At 43.8% G+C, this 16,518-nt stretch overlaps 1 protein-coding gene across 9 annotated transcripts in view; it reads left to right on the top strand.

The window, feature by feature from the left end:
* LTBP1 (latent transforming growth factor beta binding protein 1) overlaps positions 1 to 16,518 on the top strand; it is a 276,190-nt gene that overhangs the window by 18,046 nt on the left and 241,626 nt on the right. For all 9 annotated transcript variants that reach the window (XM_077343424.1, XM_077343401.1, XM_077343391.1 and 6 more), the window contains exon 3: positions 104 to 392. In XM_077343424.1, the coding sequence (XP_077199539.1) occupies positions 104 to 392 (289 nt within the window). The remainder of the gene's footprint in view (positions 1 to 103; positions 393 to 16,518) is intronic.

Raw genomic sequence — 16,518 nt, 5'->3', positions numbered from 1 at the left:
TTTAACCTCATAATTTACTCTTAATGGATATGTTTTGCTTGAAATCCTGTTTTTGTTACAGAGAATTTTTAATTGTTCTAATTTTTGTCATCTTTTTCTTTAGCTAACTGTTTACCACCATGCCAAAATGGTGGGATGTGTTTGCGACCACAGCTCTGTGTATGTAAACCAGGGACAAAAGGCAGCACTTGTGAGGATACTGCAAAGCAAGAAACCACTTTGCCTGGGGGATCAGGTCCTGCAACCCCACCATGGCCTATTCCTCAGCGGTCTGTTCAGCAGATCTATTCAAAGAAGGTGCAGGTCCAACAAAAGGTCAATCCCATGGCCCAGATGACCTTCACACTCAAGCAGAAACCCTCTGGTGGATTGCCACAGCAAACACATTCGCAGTAAGTCCTTTTGCCTTTACTCTGTTCAGGGGCGGTGGGGAAGCTTACTTTGGGGGGGCCAATTACAGTATTTTGTTTGTTTGGTGACATTGTACAATCCTGTGTAGAATTACTTAAATCTAAGCCAACTAAAATCAGTGTATTTAGATTGGAGTAACTCAGCGTGGATTCCTTTGAGATCCTTTTTTCTGTAATTAGGAACTCTCTTGATTCCTTCCCAGTGTCGAAGATAGGTGGTAAGTACTGAAATGGCGTTTCTCACAAATAGTGCCATGTTAGTAAATTCTAGTTTGTGTGGGAGTGCTCCAGCACTATTGACTAGACAATGCAGTACTGGCAATCCCTGTTAGCCAATCCAGTTCACTGTTGGAAAAAGTTACCCTTATCATCTAGAGCAGGGGTAGTTAACCTGTGGTCCTCCAGATGTCAATGGACTCCAATTCCCATGAGCCGCTGCCAGCATTTGCTGGCAGTGGGCCCTTGGGAATTGTAGTCCATGGACATCTGGAGGACCACAGGTTGACTACCCCTGATCTAGAGCAGTTCTGGGGGCTACTGCTGTTCCCTTTGAAGTGGGATTTATTTTTACATAGGCTGAATTATATGTTGTCTTTATGTGGAGCTGTTAGAACTGTGTGGGGAAAAATAAGCAAGCACAGTCAGGATCAGACCCTGAGAGAGCTACTTTAAGAGCACATAGGAGGGAAACTGGATCACTGCAGTGAATGGTCAAGCAAAGGAATAAGGGGAACAAAATTTAACTGCTAAGACTGTGTTCTGTTTTCATCCTAATTTAACATGGAAAAACATCCAGCCCTAAATTTTTGACCCTTTTAGAGAATAGAATCTGAGATGCAGAAGAAGGATGTATATGTGGATGCTTCAGATATACAGCGTTCCTGTCATATGCTTAAACTCTGTCCAACAGATGGATGATATATGGAATAGCTTTAGTACCTTTTCTTTTGGCAAGAGTTTCCCAACCTTTATTAATTTACTTTATTTATCATTGCATTTCTATACCGCCACTCCTAGAAACAGACTTGCTGCAGTTCACAAACAAAGCAGTATCAATAAAATACTCCCCAAAACAGTAAAACAATATAAAATATAAATACAGATACAAGATGGCGGTATACTAATAATTTTAAAGATTGGTCCTCATATTCCAGGCATTAATTTTTATATGTACCAGCTGAGAGATGGAAACAAGCCCCCAGCACAGTCTACCACCGCAGTAGGAGCTGGGGGGGGGGGGAGGACCAGCTCTAATACCCCAGGGTTCCTACCTGGCCTAAACCAAATGCCTGGCTGAAGAGCTCCATTTTGCAGGCCCTGTGGAACTCAGAGAATCCCGGCAGGGCCCGCAGCTTGTCTGGGAGCTCATTCCACCAGGAAGGGGCCAGGACCGAAAAGGCCCTGGCCATGGTCAAGCCAGGCGTGCTTTCTGATTCATACCTACAGACCAAAGTGCTCTGCGGGGGACATAAGGAGGCAGGCAGTCCCAAAGATAAGTAGGGCCCAAGATGTGTAATGCCTGCTTGTATTAGAAAGGATGTCGAACTCTGTTTAGGCATAATGGATATGTAGAATTATAATAGTAAACAGAAAATAGTTGGCAAAACTGGACTAGACAGATTTACCAGGATCATCTGATGTTCTGCATTCAGTGTTCAGTTCTATTAAAGGGCCTGGATTACTCTTCTTAGTCCATTTGTCCACTTGTTGAAATTTTAGTGATGCTTTGGGCAACAGGGTCATGAATAACTGAGGAGAGTCACCTCACCAGAACCCCCTGAATGACAGTGAAACTGTTCCGGGTGAGTTTCCAAGATGTCAAGAACACAAACTTGTCTAACCCTTTTGAAAACCATCCAAGTTGGTGGCCACCACTTTGTCCTCTGCCACGGAGTTCTATGATTTAATTATTTGTTGAGTGAAGAAGTATTTTCTTCTGTCTGTCCCAAACCTATTGCTCATCCACTTCAGTAAGTTCCCCCCTCCCCCGAATGCTAATATGAGAAAGGGAGAAAAAGTTTTTCATGGCCATTCATAATATCCCACTGTTGTCTTTTTTGCCTAACTGAAAAGTCCAAAGTCCAAAGTCTCCCTCATAGGAAGGAAGGTATTCTTAATCATCTTGAGCAATTTATTTATTTAACCATAGAAAAGGAATGTATATCAACAGCTTAATCATCTTGGTTGCCTACTTCTGTACTTTTATCAACTGTGTAATTTGATTTTTTGAGATTAGTAACTGAACACAGTGTTCCAAATGAGGATGCACTGTTCCAAATGAGGATGCACTATAGTTCTGTAGAATGATATCGGTTAGATATCAGGAAACAAAATTCACAGAGTAGTTCAAAATTAGAACTGGCTGCCTAAGGAGGTGGTGAGCTCCCCCTCACTGGTAGTCTTCTTATCTTGGCTGCTTTAGGCTGATCCTGCATTGAGCTGGGGATTGGACTAGATGGCCTGTGTGGCACCGTCCAACTCTATGATTCTATTCAAGGGCTTTAAAAGATTTAATTTTAATGTTTTATTATTTTAATACTTTTTCTAATAATCCCCAGGACTGACTTTGCCTTTTGCATTGCTTCCACACATTGAGTTGGACTTTTCATCAATGTATCTGTTGTAACCCTAAGATCTCTTTCAGTTTCATGTCACTCAGTTCAGACACTTGTTGTTCGTGTCCGACCCCATGGACAATGATCCTCCAGGCCTTCCTGTCCTCTACCATTCCCCGGAGTCCATTTAAGTTTGCACCTACTGCTTCAGTGACTCCATCCAGCCATCTCATTCTCTGTCGTCCCCTTCTTCTTTTGCCCTCGATCGCTCCCAGCATTAGGCTCTTCTCCAGTGAGTCCTTCCTTCTCATGAGGTGGCCAAAGTATTTGAGTTTCATCTTCAGGATTTGGCCTTCTAAAGAGCAGTCAGGGTTGATCTCCTCTAGGACTGACCAGTTTGTTCGCCTTGCAGTCCAAGGGACTCGCAAGAGTCTTCTCCAGCACCAGAGTTCAAAAGCCTCAATTCTTTGACGCTCGGCCTTCCTTATGGTCCAACTTTCGCAGCCATACATTGCAACTGGAAATACCATAGCCTTGACTAAACGCACTTTTGTTGGCAGGGTGATGTCTCTGCTTTTTAGGATGCCATAGCTTTCCTCCCCAGGAGCAAGCGTCTTTTAATTTCTTTGCTGCAGTCCCCATCTGCAGTGATATTGGAGCCCAGGAAAATAAAATCTGTCACTACCTCCATTTCTTCCCCATCTATTTTCCAGGAATTCAGAGGGCCGGATGCCATGATCTTTGTTTTCTTGATGTTGAGTTTCAAGCCAACTTTTGCATTCTCCTCCTTCACCCGCATCAACAGGCTCTTTAGTTCCTCTTCACTTTCTGCCATTAAGTTCAGACACTATCAGCATGTATTTCAAGTTAGGGTTTGGTGGTGGAAAGTGCCATCAAGTTACAACTGACTTATGGTGACCACATAGGGTCAGCATGGAGTAGTGGTTAAGAATAGTGGTCTCTAATCTGGACAGCCAGGTTTGATTCCCCACTCTTCCACATGCAGCCAGCTGGATGACCTTGGACTAGTCATAGTTTTCAGTGTTCTTGCAGCCTCACCTACCTAACAGGTATCTGTTCTGGGGAGAGGAAGGGAAAGGTGTTTGTAAGCAGCTTTGAGACCCCTTCTGGTAGTGAAAAGCAGGGTATAAGAAACAACTCTTCTTCTTTTCAAGACAAGAGACATTCAGAAGTGGTTTGCCATTGCCGTCAGCTGCGTAATAATCCTTGGTGATCTCTCATCCAAATACTAGCCAGGGCCAACCCTGCTTGGCTTATGAGAACTGATGAAATTGGACTAACTTGAGCATGCACTAATGTTAAGCTTCGTTTGCCATGTTGTGCTCTTACCCAATTTAGATAGATCCTTCTGTTGCTCTCCACAGTTTACTCACATTTTCACTAAGCAATAGCTGGACGATCTGGAGACCTGCATGATTACAGTTACATGGAATGGTTATAAATTTCCCCTTATAGATGGATTTAAATATATTGGCTCCTTAAAGAGTTCTCTTTCTCATGCCTGGATATTGTCTTTTGGAGGTAAGAGATGGCTTGAGCAGGTGTGGAGGAAGACTTACAATGAGGCGGCAAGGACATCTTATCACACACTTTTAAAGGCATATGAGATGGTGGCTGTGGCTAAATGGGAGTTTTATGCCTCCTCTATTGCATCTATGAACTCTTGCCTGACACAATTGTTTAGGGTATTTTGAACTTTTGCTGCCCTTGGGGAAGAGCACCAAAATTCTAGTCAATTAGTTCTAGGCTGGGAGGCATTAGAGAGCTTTTTCATGGATAAAGTCTTGTCACTCTGTCAGGACCTTCCAGCCACACTTGAAACAGAAAGGGAACTGGAAGCCCCTTGGCTGTCTTGGGGGGATACATTTGATGGCTTCAGACTGTTCTCAGAAACCAAAGTGGCCGAGTTGCTGGGGACAGTGAGGGCGATCACTTGCCCTCTGGATCCCTGTCCATCATGGCTGCTCAAGACAAGTGACCAGCAGATAGGAGGCCCTCTGAGGGAAATTGTCAGCCTTTCCCTGTCATCTGGGGAGTTCCCAGAAGCACTGAAGGGGGTTGCAGTTTGTCCCTTACTGAAGCGCCCAGTCTAGCATCTTGTGTTTCTTAGTTAAAAGGGCCACCGTGGACTAGTTCCTTGCATTCTTGAAGGAAACTTCTGCTCTCAATCCATACCAGTTGGGCTTCTGTCCTGGCCACGGGGTGTAGGCAGTACTGTTGCCTTGAAGGATCTCCAGCACCAGCTGGATAGGGGTGGTTCAGCTGTCTTTGTGATGTTAGATCTGTCAGCCGCATTTGATGTGGTCGACTATGAGTTGCTAGCTTCACCAGGGCCAGGATACAAAGGACAGCCCTCCGGTGGCTGTGCTCCTTTCTCCGGAACTGGACACAGAGGGTGGTGGTAGGGGAGGAGTTGTCGCGATCCTTCCATCTCCCCTGCGGGGTTCTGCAGGAGGCAGTCCTCTCTCCCACTTTGTTTAACATCTATATGTGCCCTCTAGCCCAGCTGATTTGAAGCTATGGGCTGGGTTGTCACCAATATGCAGATAACACCCAGCTGTATCTTGTGATGGATGGCTGCCCAGACTCCTCCATGGATACATTCACCAGATGTTTGGAAACAGTGGCTGGATGGCTGGAACAGAGTCACCTGAAACTAAGCCCCTCCAAGATGGAGGTCCTGTGGCTGGGTGTAAAGGCAGTGTGCCCACCCACCTTTTTCAGTGTGCAACTCAACACCACACACTCAGCAAGAAATCTGGGGTGATTCTGGATTCCACCTTGTACATCGAGGCCCAGGTCACAGGGTAGCCAGTACAGCATTCTACCATCTTTGCCAGGCATGGCTACTAGCACCCTACCTGTCTTCAGATCACTTGGCTGCAGTGATCCATGCAATGGTCAACTCCATATTGGACTTCTGTAACTCACTCTATGCAAGCCTACCCTTGTCCTTTACCCAGAAATTGCAGCCGGTACAAAATGCAGCTGCTAGGGTCCATATCCAGCTGGTGTAGAGGCAGCTGTATTGGTTTCCAGTTGTGGCCTGGATCAAGGTATTAACCTTTAAGGCCATCCATAGTCAGAGCCCCCCTTATCTGCCTGTCTCCTTATTTTCCCCCATAGGGAACTTCACTCTGTAAGTGCAAATTTGCTTGTACCCAAGGGAGGTTCCCCTAGCCTCAACTTGGGCTAGGGCCTTTTCATTTCTGGCCCCGACCTGGTAGAATGAGCTCCCAGGAGAGCTGAGGACCCTGACAAAGCTTGCTTAGTTCCATAGGCCCTGTAAGATGGACCTCTTCCACCAAGTCTTTGGTTCAGGCCAGGGCAGTTAAGATCTGCCCAAGCTAATGAGGGAATGGGTAATCAGATTACTCCCTATTAACTGCCCCCAGTCCTTACAAGCCTTCTGTTGAGCGAGGGTGGGGAGTGTATATTATTCTGCTGCCAAGTGTTTGGGGTTTTATGGGAGGGATTTTCTTGTGGAGTTTTAAAGTTTTGTTACCTGCCACAAGCTGGAGTGGCGGGCTACAAATAAAATAATAAATAATGCATGAATAAAAATTCATTTGCTCTGCTGTATTTACTTGCTATATTTTATTAAGTTATTTATGAAATCTCTATCTTGCTATGTGACTCAGAAGAGCTCTCAAGGACCAGTCCTAATCAGGCCTACTCAGAAGTAAGTCTGTTATCTTCAGTGGAGCTTACTTCCAGGGAAGTTGTATAACAATTGAGATTCATACACTGAAAAGTAAATAATGTAACAAATCATAGCAGATAGCCATGTACAGCTGAAGAAGAGATCACAAATAATAATGGTACATTCTTACTGAAACAAGTAAAAAAATAGTATTAATTTGCCTACTTGAGAGTAGACTTGGTTCTGCTTTGCTGGGACAGATTTTATAGTGAGGGCCTTGCCCCTTGTGGCAACTAGCCTGACTTTACACAGTGCAGACAACTTTATGCCATGAACAGAACGGTAAATGTTTTCTGTCTCTTCAAGTTTTTTAACTACTACAGCTTTTAAATTTGGACCGAAGCAGCAGAAGAGTCAGGGTCAGACAGACAGATATATGTAGGAGAAAATGTATAAAGTGTATGAATAAGAGAGGTGAAGAAGAAAAACAAAATGGAGTCAGTTGCATTGGAAAGCATTTTTTTTAAAAAGGTTGCTCACGACTAAAGACAAAGATAAGGAGTTTCCTGGACATTGTCCGAAGTCATCTAATCATTTTTAAATACTGCCTCTGGGTCTGTCAGCTACCGTCTGTGCTTTTACACTTTTGTTTTACTCTTTTAAAAGTATCTGCTTGTTAGGTGCTGTTATCAAAGACTCACACAATCAGAGGAAATTGACTCCTTGCGGAAAGCAGTAAAAGTTACTGGAAACAAAGCTGTGCTTAATGAACACACTGAACAATTAATGAATAGTATCTCCACTTTAGTGACTTTTTTACTTATTCTGATCTCAGGTTTTGAATATAACTATTTGAAGGGAGTTGCATTTTAATATTCAGCTTCTCTTTGGTTATGTGTTTTATGCTAATTCTATTTAAGTCTTCCAGAGACAGCCTTTGGTCTTCAATCAGGGATTTAATTAATCGGCTGATTTCTAAACACTATTTTGATCTGTAAACTATTATTTTAAGCTGTCAGTGGTCTGTTTTTATGACATGATTTTATGCTGGGCTAGTAATTTTTAATGCTGGATTTTAATTTTAATTAATAAAGGAAATCAGATGGCTGTTTAATAAATTCTTCCAAACTCAAAGCATTCTCCAGATTGTTTATTCCAGTGTCACGAGCAATCAAAATGGGGTCTTAGGTAATAAACCCTTTTTCCAGGACTTCCTCAGTGATTACTCGGTATATGGAAGGCTTATCACATTAGGAATTAATTTAATGATATCACTTAGGCAGTAGTTCAAAATCTCATGAGGTCCGGAACGTGGAAGAATTTATTCAAAGGTCATCCAATTTCCTTTATTTTTCTGTTGTGACTTTGTGAGGAATCGTCAGCTCTTTTTAGATTTTAATCAATGTCTCCCTGCCCGGACAAGGGGCATATTTTAACCTGCCCTAGAGAATTATGGGTCCGATCAGATCCCTGAATGCTCTGTGGGAGCTGATGACTCCTGGTGACTCGTTGGCGGCACTAGTGGAGGACTGGCAGTCCCACTTGGCTGCCCCCATTGACAAGAATGCTCCTAGATGCTCTCTCCACGCTTGCCTCAGACTGGCTTATACAGCAGAGCTGCAGGAGAAGAAGAGTGACGTGAAACTGCTTGAGTGAGTGTGAAGACTCATGACGAGGTGGCAAGATCATATCACATGCTTATGAAGGCATAGGAGATGGTAGTGAAGGCAGCTAAACAAGAGTTTTATGCCACCTCTATTGCATCCACCTCTATTGCTCGCCCGGCACAATTACTTAGGGTAATTCAGCCACTTGTTGCCCTTGAGGAAGGGCATCAAAATTCTAGGCAATCGGATCTAGTTTGTGAGGCATTAGTGAGCTTTTTTTGTGGATAAAGTCTTGTTGCTGTGCTGTGACCTTGCTGCCACAGTTGATATAGAAAGGGAACTGGAGGCCCCTTGGCCATTTTGAGGGGATACATTTGATGGCTTCAGGCAGCTTCTCCAAATCCAAAGTGGGCAAGTTGCTGGGGTCATTGAGGGTGACCACTTGCCCCCTTCAATCCCTGTCCATCTTGACTGCTCAAGACAAGCAACTAACAGATAGGAGGTCCTCTGGAGAATATCTACCAGGGAGTACCCAGAGGTGCTCAAGGGGGTGCTGGTTTGTCCCCTGCTGAAGAAACCATCACTGGACACAGGGAACCTGGCCAGCTACCAACCAGTCTCGCATCTTGCATTTTTGGACAAGGTGGTTGAAAGGGCAGCCACAGACCAGCTCCTGGAATTTTTGGAAGAAACTTAATTGTTCGATCCATACCAGTTGGGCTACCATCCTGGCCATGGGGTAGAAACAGTGCTGGTTGCCTTGATGGGTGATCTCTGCTGCCAGCTGGATAGGGGAGGTTCAGCTGTCCTCAGGATGTTTGACAAAGCCATGCTTCACATGGCTGACCATGAGTTGTTAGCCTGCCACCTCACTGGGGCCAGGATTTGGGAGTCAGCCTTACAGTGGCTGTGCTCCTTTCTCCTGAACCAGACAGAGGGTGGCAGTGGGGGAAGAGTTGTCACATCCCTATTAACTCCTGTGTGGGGTTCTGCATGGAGAGGTTCTCTCCCCCAGACTCTTTAACATCTTCATGTGCCCTTTGGCCCAGCTGGTCCGGAGTTATGGGATGGGCTGTCACCAATATGTGGATGATGCCCAGCTCTAATGGACGGCTGCCCAGACTCCCCCCGGATACATTTGCCAGATCTTTGAAAGACATGGCTGGATGGTTAGAGCAGAGTCACCGGAAACTCATCCCCTCCAAGACAGAGGTCCTGTGGCTGGGCAGGAAGGCAGCAGATCAGGAAGTATGCCTTCCCACACTGGCTGGGGTGCAACTTAATATCTCGTCCTCAGCCAGAATTCTGAGTGTGATCCTGGATGCCTCTCTCTCAATGGAGGCTCAAGTCACAGGAGTAGCTCGCGTGACATTTTTCCATCTCTGCCAGGCAAGACTACTAGCACCCTATCTGTCCTCAGATTGCTTAGCCACAGTTATCCATGCAACAGTCACCTCCAGATTGGACTTCTGTAACTCACTTTATGCGGGCCTGCCCTTGTCCTTGACCCCAAAATTGCAGCTAGTGCAAAATGTGGCTGCTAGGGTCCTCACTAGATCATCTTGGAGGGCCGATATCCAGCCTGTGCTGCAGCTGCTGACTTCTAATCTGGCAAGTCAGGTTTGATTCTGTGCTCCCCCACATGCAGCCAGCTGAGTGACCTTGGGCTCACCACGGCACTGATATAGCTGTTCTGACCGAGCAGTAATATCAGGGCTCTCTCAGCCTCACCCACCCCACAGGGTGTCTGTTGTGGGGAGAGGAAAGGGAAGAGGATTATAAGCCATTTTGAGACTCCTTCGGGTAGAGAAAAGCTGCATATAAGAACCAACTCTTCCTCCTCTTCCTCGGTCCTGGCCCCGACCTGGTGGAATGAGCTCCTGTGTAAAATGCAGGCCCTGTTGGAACTGTCACAGTTCTGCAGGGCCTGTAAAATGGAGCTCTTCAGCCAGTTGGTTGAGGACATAGTTAATAAGATCTTTGCCCCTCCCTGGGGTGGCTGAAACATCAGGCTGTTTGGCAACCTTTCTGAGGTGGTTAATACTCTGTGAGCAAGGGAGAGGGAGTTTGGTCACCACTGGGGGGGGGTTAATTAGCTTTTAATTGAGGTTATGATTTTATGTTTTTATGGGTTTTTGTAAAATGTTTGTGACTCGCCATGAGTCACTATGTGGGAGTGGTTGGATATAAATTGAATAAATAAATAAATAAATAAATAATAAGGTATACTTATTGACTATGAATCAGAAAATGGTAGACTAAGAAAATAGGTATGAACAGGATATGGAAACCTAACTACCATCCAATAAAGAAAAATTATAGGATTGGGTGATGTGGCTTTTTTGTATTTCTAGGATGAGCACTGATTCAATCCATGCTCCAACGTAATTGAATTTCTTAAAACTTCTATGCTGCCCTGTCTCCAGTGACTTTTTTTAATAGTATGGGAGAATCACAAATATGGGTGCATAGTAAAAATATCAAACTACGTCATCACTGCATGTAGGCAGAATCATGTATGTGAAAATCTGCCCTTGGTAGTTTCTGTGAAGAAAGTCCCAGGTTTCACCTGTGTGTCCCCAGTTAAACAGGGCAACCAACGGATAGGAGGCCCCCTGAGGGAGATTATCAACCTCTCTTTGACATCTGGAGAGTTCCCCGGGGGGCTTAAGGAAGCCGTGGTTTGCCCTCTGCTGAAAAAACCATCGCTGGATAGGTGGGACCCCGCCAGCTACTGCCCAGTCTCGCATCTTGCGTTTCTAGGGAAGGTAGTAGAGCAGGCCGCAGCAGACCAGCTCCTAGTTTTCTTGGAGGAAACTACGGCCCTCGACCCATACCAGTCTAGTTTCCGTCCTGGCCATGGGGTGGAGGCCGCGCTGGTCGCTCTGATGGATGATATCCGATGCCAGCTGGATCGAGGCGGGTCCGCCATTCTCATGTTACTAGATCTGTCGGCCGCATTTGATGTGGTCGACCACGAGGTATTGGTTCACCGCCTCGCCGGGACCGGAATTAGGGGGACTGCGCTGCAATGGCTGGCCTCCTTCCTCCGGAACCGGACTCAGAATGTGGCAGTGGGGGATGAACTATCGGATCCCTGCAAACTCCCCTGTTGGGGTTCCGCAGGGGACGGTACTCTCCCCCACGTTGTTCAACATCTACATGTGTCCTTTGGCCCAGTTGGTTCGGGGTTATGCGCTAGGGTGCCACCAATATGCGGATGACACCCAGCTTTATCTCCTAATGGGTGGCCAGCCGGACTCCCCCGCAGATACATTCGCTAGTTGTTTGTAAGCAGTGGCTGGATGGCTCAGGCAGAGTCGCCTGAAACTCAACCCCTCTAAGACGGAGGTCGTGTGGCTGGACAGAAGAGGGCAGGATCAGGAAGCGTGCCTCCCATGCCTGAATGGTGTATAATTAACATCTACACCAGTGGTCAGGAACTTGGGAGTGACTTTTGATGCCTCCCTGTCTAAGGAGGCTCAAGTCACAAAAGTAGCTCAGACGGCTTTTTTTCATCTTCGCCAGGCCCGGCTACTAGCGCCCTACCTGTCCTCGGAACACCTAGCCACTGTGATCCCTGGAACGGTCACTTCCAGACTAGACTACTGTAACTCGCTCTACGCAGACCTACCCTTGACTCTGATCTGGAAGTTACAGCTGGTACAAAATGCGGCAGCTAGGGACTAGCTAGGACACCTTGGAGGGCCCATATTCATCCGGTACTCCGTCATCTTCATTGGTTACCAGTCTGTTTCCGGGTCAAGTTTAAGGTGTTGGTATTAACCTTTAAGGCCATATGTGGCTTGGGTCCTACTTACCTGCGGGACCGTTTGGTTGCTTAGGCCCCTCGCAGAGCTCTCCGCTCTGCGCGTATGAATCTACTGACTGTCCCAGGCTCCCGGGACGTTCACCTGGCCTTGACCAGGGCCAGGGCCTTTTCGGTCCTGGCCCCAACCTGGTGGAATGAGCTCCCGGAAGAGCTAAGGGCTCTGTCGGAATTACCATCTTTCCGCAGGGCCTGTAAGACAGAGCTCTTCCGCCATGCATATGGTTGAGGCCAGGGCAGAGCCCGAATTCCATCTAAGATCCCTAATCCATCGGCCAATCTTTCTCTCCTCTCTCTCTTACAGGATTAACGCCCGACCTCTCTCTGAACAAGCGGGGAAAGTGGGGAAAGTTATAGAATAGAATGCCATCTTTTATTGTAATAATGGTGTATTTATGGGATTTTATGGGATTTTACTTTGATTTTATATTTTATTGTGAACCGCCGTGAGACCTTTTGGCGAACGGCGGTATATAAATCCAATTATAAATAGTAAAATAAATGATTTTACATTCCCGCCATGTATATTGTCTTTCCCTTTAATATATCCCCCAACTCAAAGAGGGAATGTAAAAGCCATGGAATAAGCTTGTTTTCCGTTCAAACCTTGGGTGAGAGAAAATGTTTGACCCTAAATTAGGTGCTATGTTGAACTGATTTTTCTCAAATCAAGCATCACAGTAACAATAAAACTTTTTTTTAAGGCACTGAACTTAGAGGATTTATTTAAAGAATAGTACCTTCTACTTGGAACAGCTGTATGTGCTTCTTCCTTGACCCCCTTCATTCCTTCTCACCACACACAGAAGGCACCGTGAAAATCTTGACAGACTTTCCTGGTTATTACATTATATACATACAACAGAAGCAGCAAAGAATGGAGCATGAACACAAAAGCCTAGAGAAGATTTAAATAACTGGCTCAGACTTGCAGACTAGTGTTTATATCTTATGCTTGTTGTGATTTGACGAAAGGAAGCCGCCTCAGAATTGAATTGAAATTTAGAACAGTATAATTAGTGTTAGGCATTTGTTAAGTGTTTGTAACTCCACTCACATCCATGGAATTTAAGTATTTGCAGGTGTCCTCTATCTAGATTTAAAGATCTATACATGGAAATTTTATAGTAGTTTCCCAATGATTCAGACCTTTCAGCTTTGACATGTTTCAAAGGCCTGATGTTCAATGACATGAGGGGAGGGGACACTGGAAAACAGCCCATTCTGTGGATGAAGTCGACCAGTTCTATGAAGCCCTACAAAACCTTCTAGAAGCAACGCCAAAAAAATGATGTGCTTATCATCATGGGGGATTGGAATGCTAAAGTAGGAAGCCAAAAGATAATTGGGATAGCAGGGAAGTTTGGCCTTGGAGTACAAAATGAAGCAGGGCACAGGCTGGTAGAATTTTGTCAAGAGAATACAATGGTCATAGCAAACACTCTTTTCCATCCTACTTTGTTCTTTTCTATTAAAAAGCCTTACTCATCCCTTCCTGAAATGGAAGAAAACTAATTGAATTGGAAGAATACAGACAAAAATACAAGACATTCCAAGATATAATAACCACAAAGGTTTGCCAAATAGCAAAACAGATGCAAGCTAGAAGGATGAAGTCTTCTGGCATCACCTATCAAGGAAGAAATCAAAGATGGAAGTGATTAATGCAGTGCCCAAAAGATCTTAGTTTCCAGTAATGAAAGCAAGTCTAACATCCACAGCCACTATTCTACTGCAGCCATTAAGCCCTCCCCCCAAAAAAAACAGAAAAAAGATACAAATACCTCCCACCCCCTTTACTGATGGAGTGAAATGAATTGGATTCAAAGACCTCATCTCATAGTCTTGGATCCAAACTAATGTGGTTGCAAAGTCTTGTCAAGGTTCCTGTGGTGGAAGGGTATATTGTGGTTCACAGGCAGTAAGCCTTGTGCCTGTGGAAATGTTAGCTTAGATGCAAGTCACAAGATTATATTTTTCTTCATTGCCTCTGCATTCTGCACCTTCTAAGATGCTGTCCTTAGGAACTGGGGAGCCCCTAGGAACAGTGTTGAGCAGGATGTGTTTTGCTTAGGGCTGATCCTGCGTTGAGCAGGGGGTTGGACTAGATGGCCTGTATGGCCCCTTCCAACTCTAGATAGGACTTGACAAAGATCACCGCCCTCTGGGGATATTTTTTTGCAACCAGTAGAAACAAACTTTGGATCAAAACCTATATAACCCACAGTCTTTATTTGCACATTCTAAGATTTAGACACTTAGAAAAGGCAAGAAACCCTGAGACCCCTTAAGCACCAATTAGGTTATTGTGACATGCTTTTTTTGTGGGCAAATATCTGTTAACATTGATGATGTCGCTTACAGTTATCTATGAATAGCATCAGTCCTTCCAAATATTGTTAATTGAAATTGAGGTGTTCTGTTCTTTAAAATGTATGCCTAACTCAAAAATTGCTTTATTATGCCATAGTATCCAGTTTGAGGGCAGGCTTGCAAAACACATGATATTGTTGGCCCATTTTCAAAGGAATTATTTGTTAGCTTGTATGCTATAATAAACTTTATTGCAATCCTGTCACATTTATTATATGCTGATCATATAATATTCTATTTTAGTTAGCAGAGTTTCTTTTGGATCTATGAATTGAAATGGTCTCCTGTTAATAAATGCCTTTGCTGCTGGAGCAGGAAAGAAAAAACAAGAGAGGGACAAGGGATGAAATTCAATATTTATTTATACATTCAGTAGAAGATAAATCATAGAAACTCTGAAATGTAAGAGCAATACAATACTCACACTTACTATTATGCTGTTGGACAGTAGGTGGCAAACTTTTCTTTTCTTTTCCGTTGGTATTTATTTTTATAATATAGATTGCCAAAATTTGAAGAGGGTTGTTTGAGTTCCTTGGAAGATGTCATTTCTTGGCGGTGCATTTCTGAATCACCTATTTTTTGCTTATTTTTTGTATGAGTTGTTTGAACACTCATTTGGGACATTCCCTCTGGAGGAATGGAATGTGAATAAATGCATAGATTATTATTTCTGTACTTTATGGGTTTAAGACAAAGATTACTAGTATGACTAATGCATTACAAACAAAAAGAACATCTGCCAAGGGTAACAATAATCAGTTTGTCTCATGGGATCATGTTGTGAATCTCTAGTCGATCAAGAGAATGACCCTGTGAAAGTACAGTTACCCCTTTATCACACTTCATCTTCCACAGACAAAATGCTTTCCAGTTCTTGGCTGAAGAAAGCTAAAGTTCCTCTTAAGAAGTGGCATCATACTCATTATAAAACAAACTGCAGGAAGACAATATATACATAAAACCATGCAAGTAAAAACTTTCCCCTCATAGCTGTTAAATGTGGAGTCTCTCTCATATCGGTGACCTTTTTTTGCCTCAGCCACAATGGTTACAATGTCCCTCTTGGAACCATTTTGGGATATTTCAAAACCCACAATTGTTAGATTCATGTAACAATGTAATGATCTGTTGTCACAGTTTATTAATTCCTCTAGCTATAACTCAAAATGTCCCTGGAGAATATATGGGGGGGGTGCATTTGAAGGGGGGCACATTTCTGCTTAGGAAAATGGTGCCTGTGGTGGTTGTGGAGAGAGACTGAAACTTTCTGTCCCCCGCACTGTGATCTTGATCTGAATTAGGCTCCAGTGCACTTGAAAACTTTGTTTCAAGTCAGTTGGCCAACTTATATTTAATACAATATGAGTTGAGTCAGGGACCCCACCCCACCTGCAACCTGTACCAAACTTTATGTCTGTTTCAGCCCTGAATTCCCAGATTTCACTTAGCTTTTTTGAAATGAAAGCTGGAAATTGAGAACTTTTAGATCATGACAATAGATCGTTATAACATTATTGTATTATAATTTCCACTAATAATTGGTCTGATAAGATAAAGGATCCCTTCATCCCCATTGTAGTTGGGGGACTTAAAAAGCATTTAATATTAATATAAGCTTAACTGCTGTTCAATTGTTGTTCACCATCCCAAGATGGGGAGTCCAAGAGAGGTAGTATATAAATTGATTTATATATAAAAAATTATAAAAGGTGGCCAAAAATAGAAGGTAGCATTTCCTTTTAAATAAACAAGATTACATGATAAACTGTCATACTCTTACTTCAGTAGATAAAAAGGACATTTCAGGGTGCTGGTTATGACCCTGTAGCCTAGGACCCATACATCTAAAGGACCATCTTCTCCTGGATTATATCATTGAGTTTTCAAAGCAAAGTGTTACAAAGGCAATGAAAACTGAAACTGTCCTCATATTCCTTTATATTTTAGCTTTGGTATTGTTGTAGCAGATATAGCAGTAATCGATACAGAATTCCTTGGTTATGCCTGCTAAATGTTTCTCATACCACAAAGTTAAAAATCACTTTTTCTTTTAGATGCTGAAAGTTGCTGTGTAATT

Source organism: Paroedura picta, chromosome 1 (genome assembly GCF_049243985.1).
Source record: "Paroedura picta isolate Pp20150507F chromosome 1, Ppicta_v3.0, whole genome shotgun sequence".
NCBI classification, from domain to species: domain Eukaryota; kingdom Metazoa; phylum Chordata; class Lepidosauria; order Squamata; family Gekkonidae; genus Paroedura; species Paroedura picta.
The sequence above is the reverse complement of the archived record's forward strand: the minus strand, read 5'-3'. Positions and strand labels throughout refer to the sequence as shown.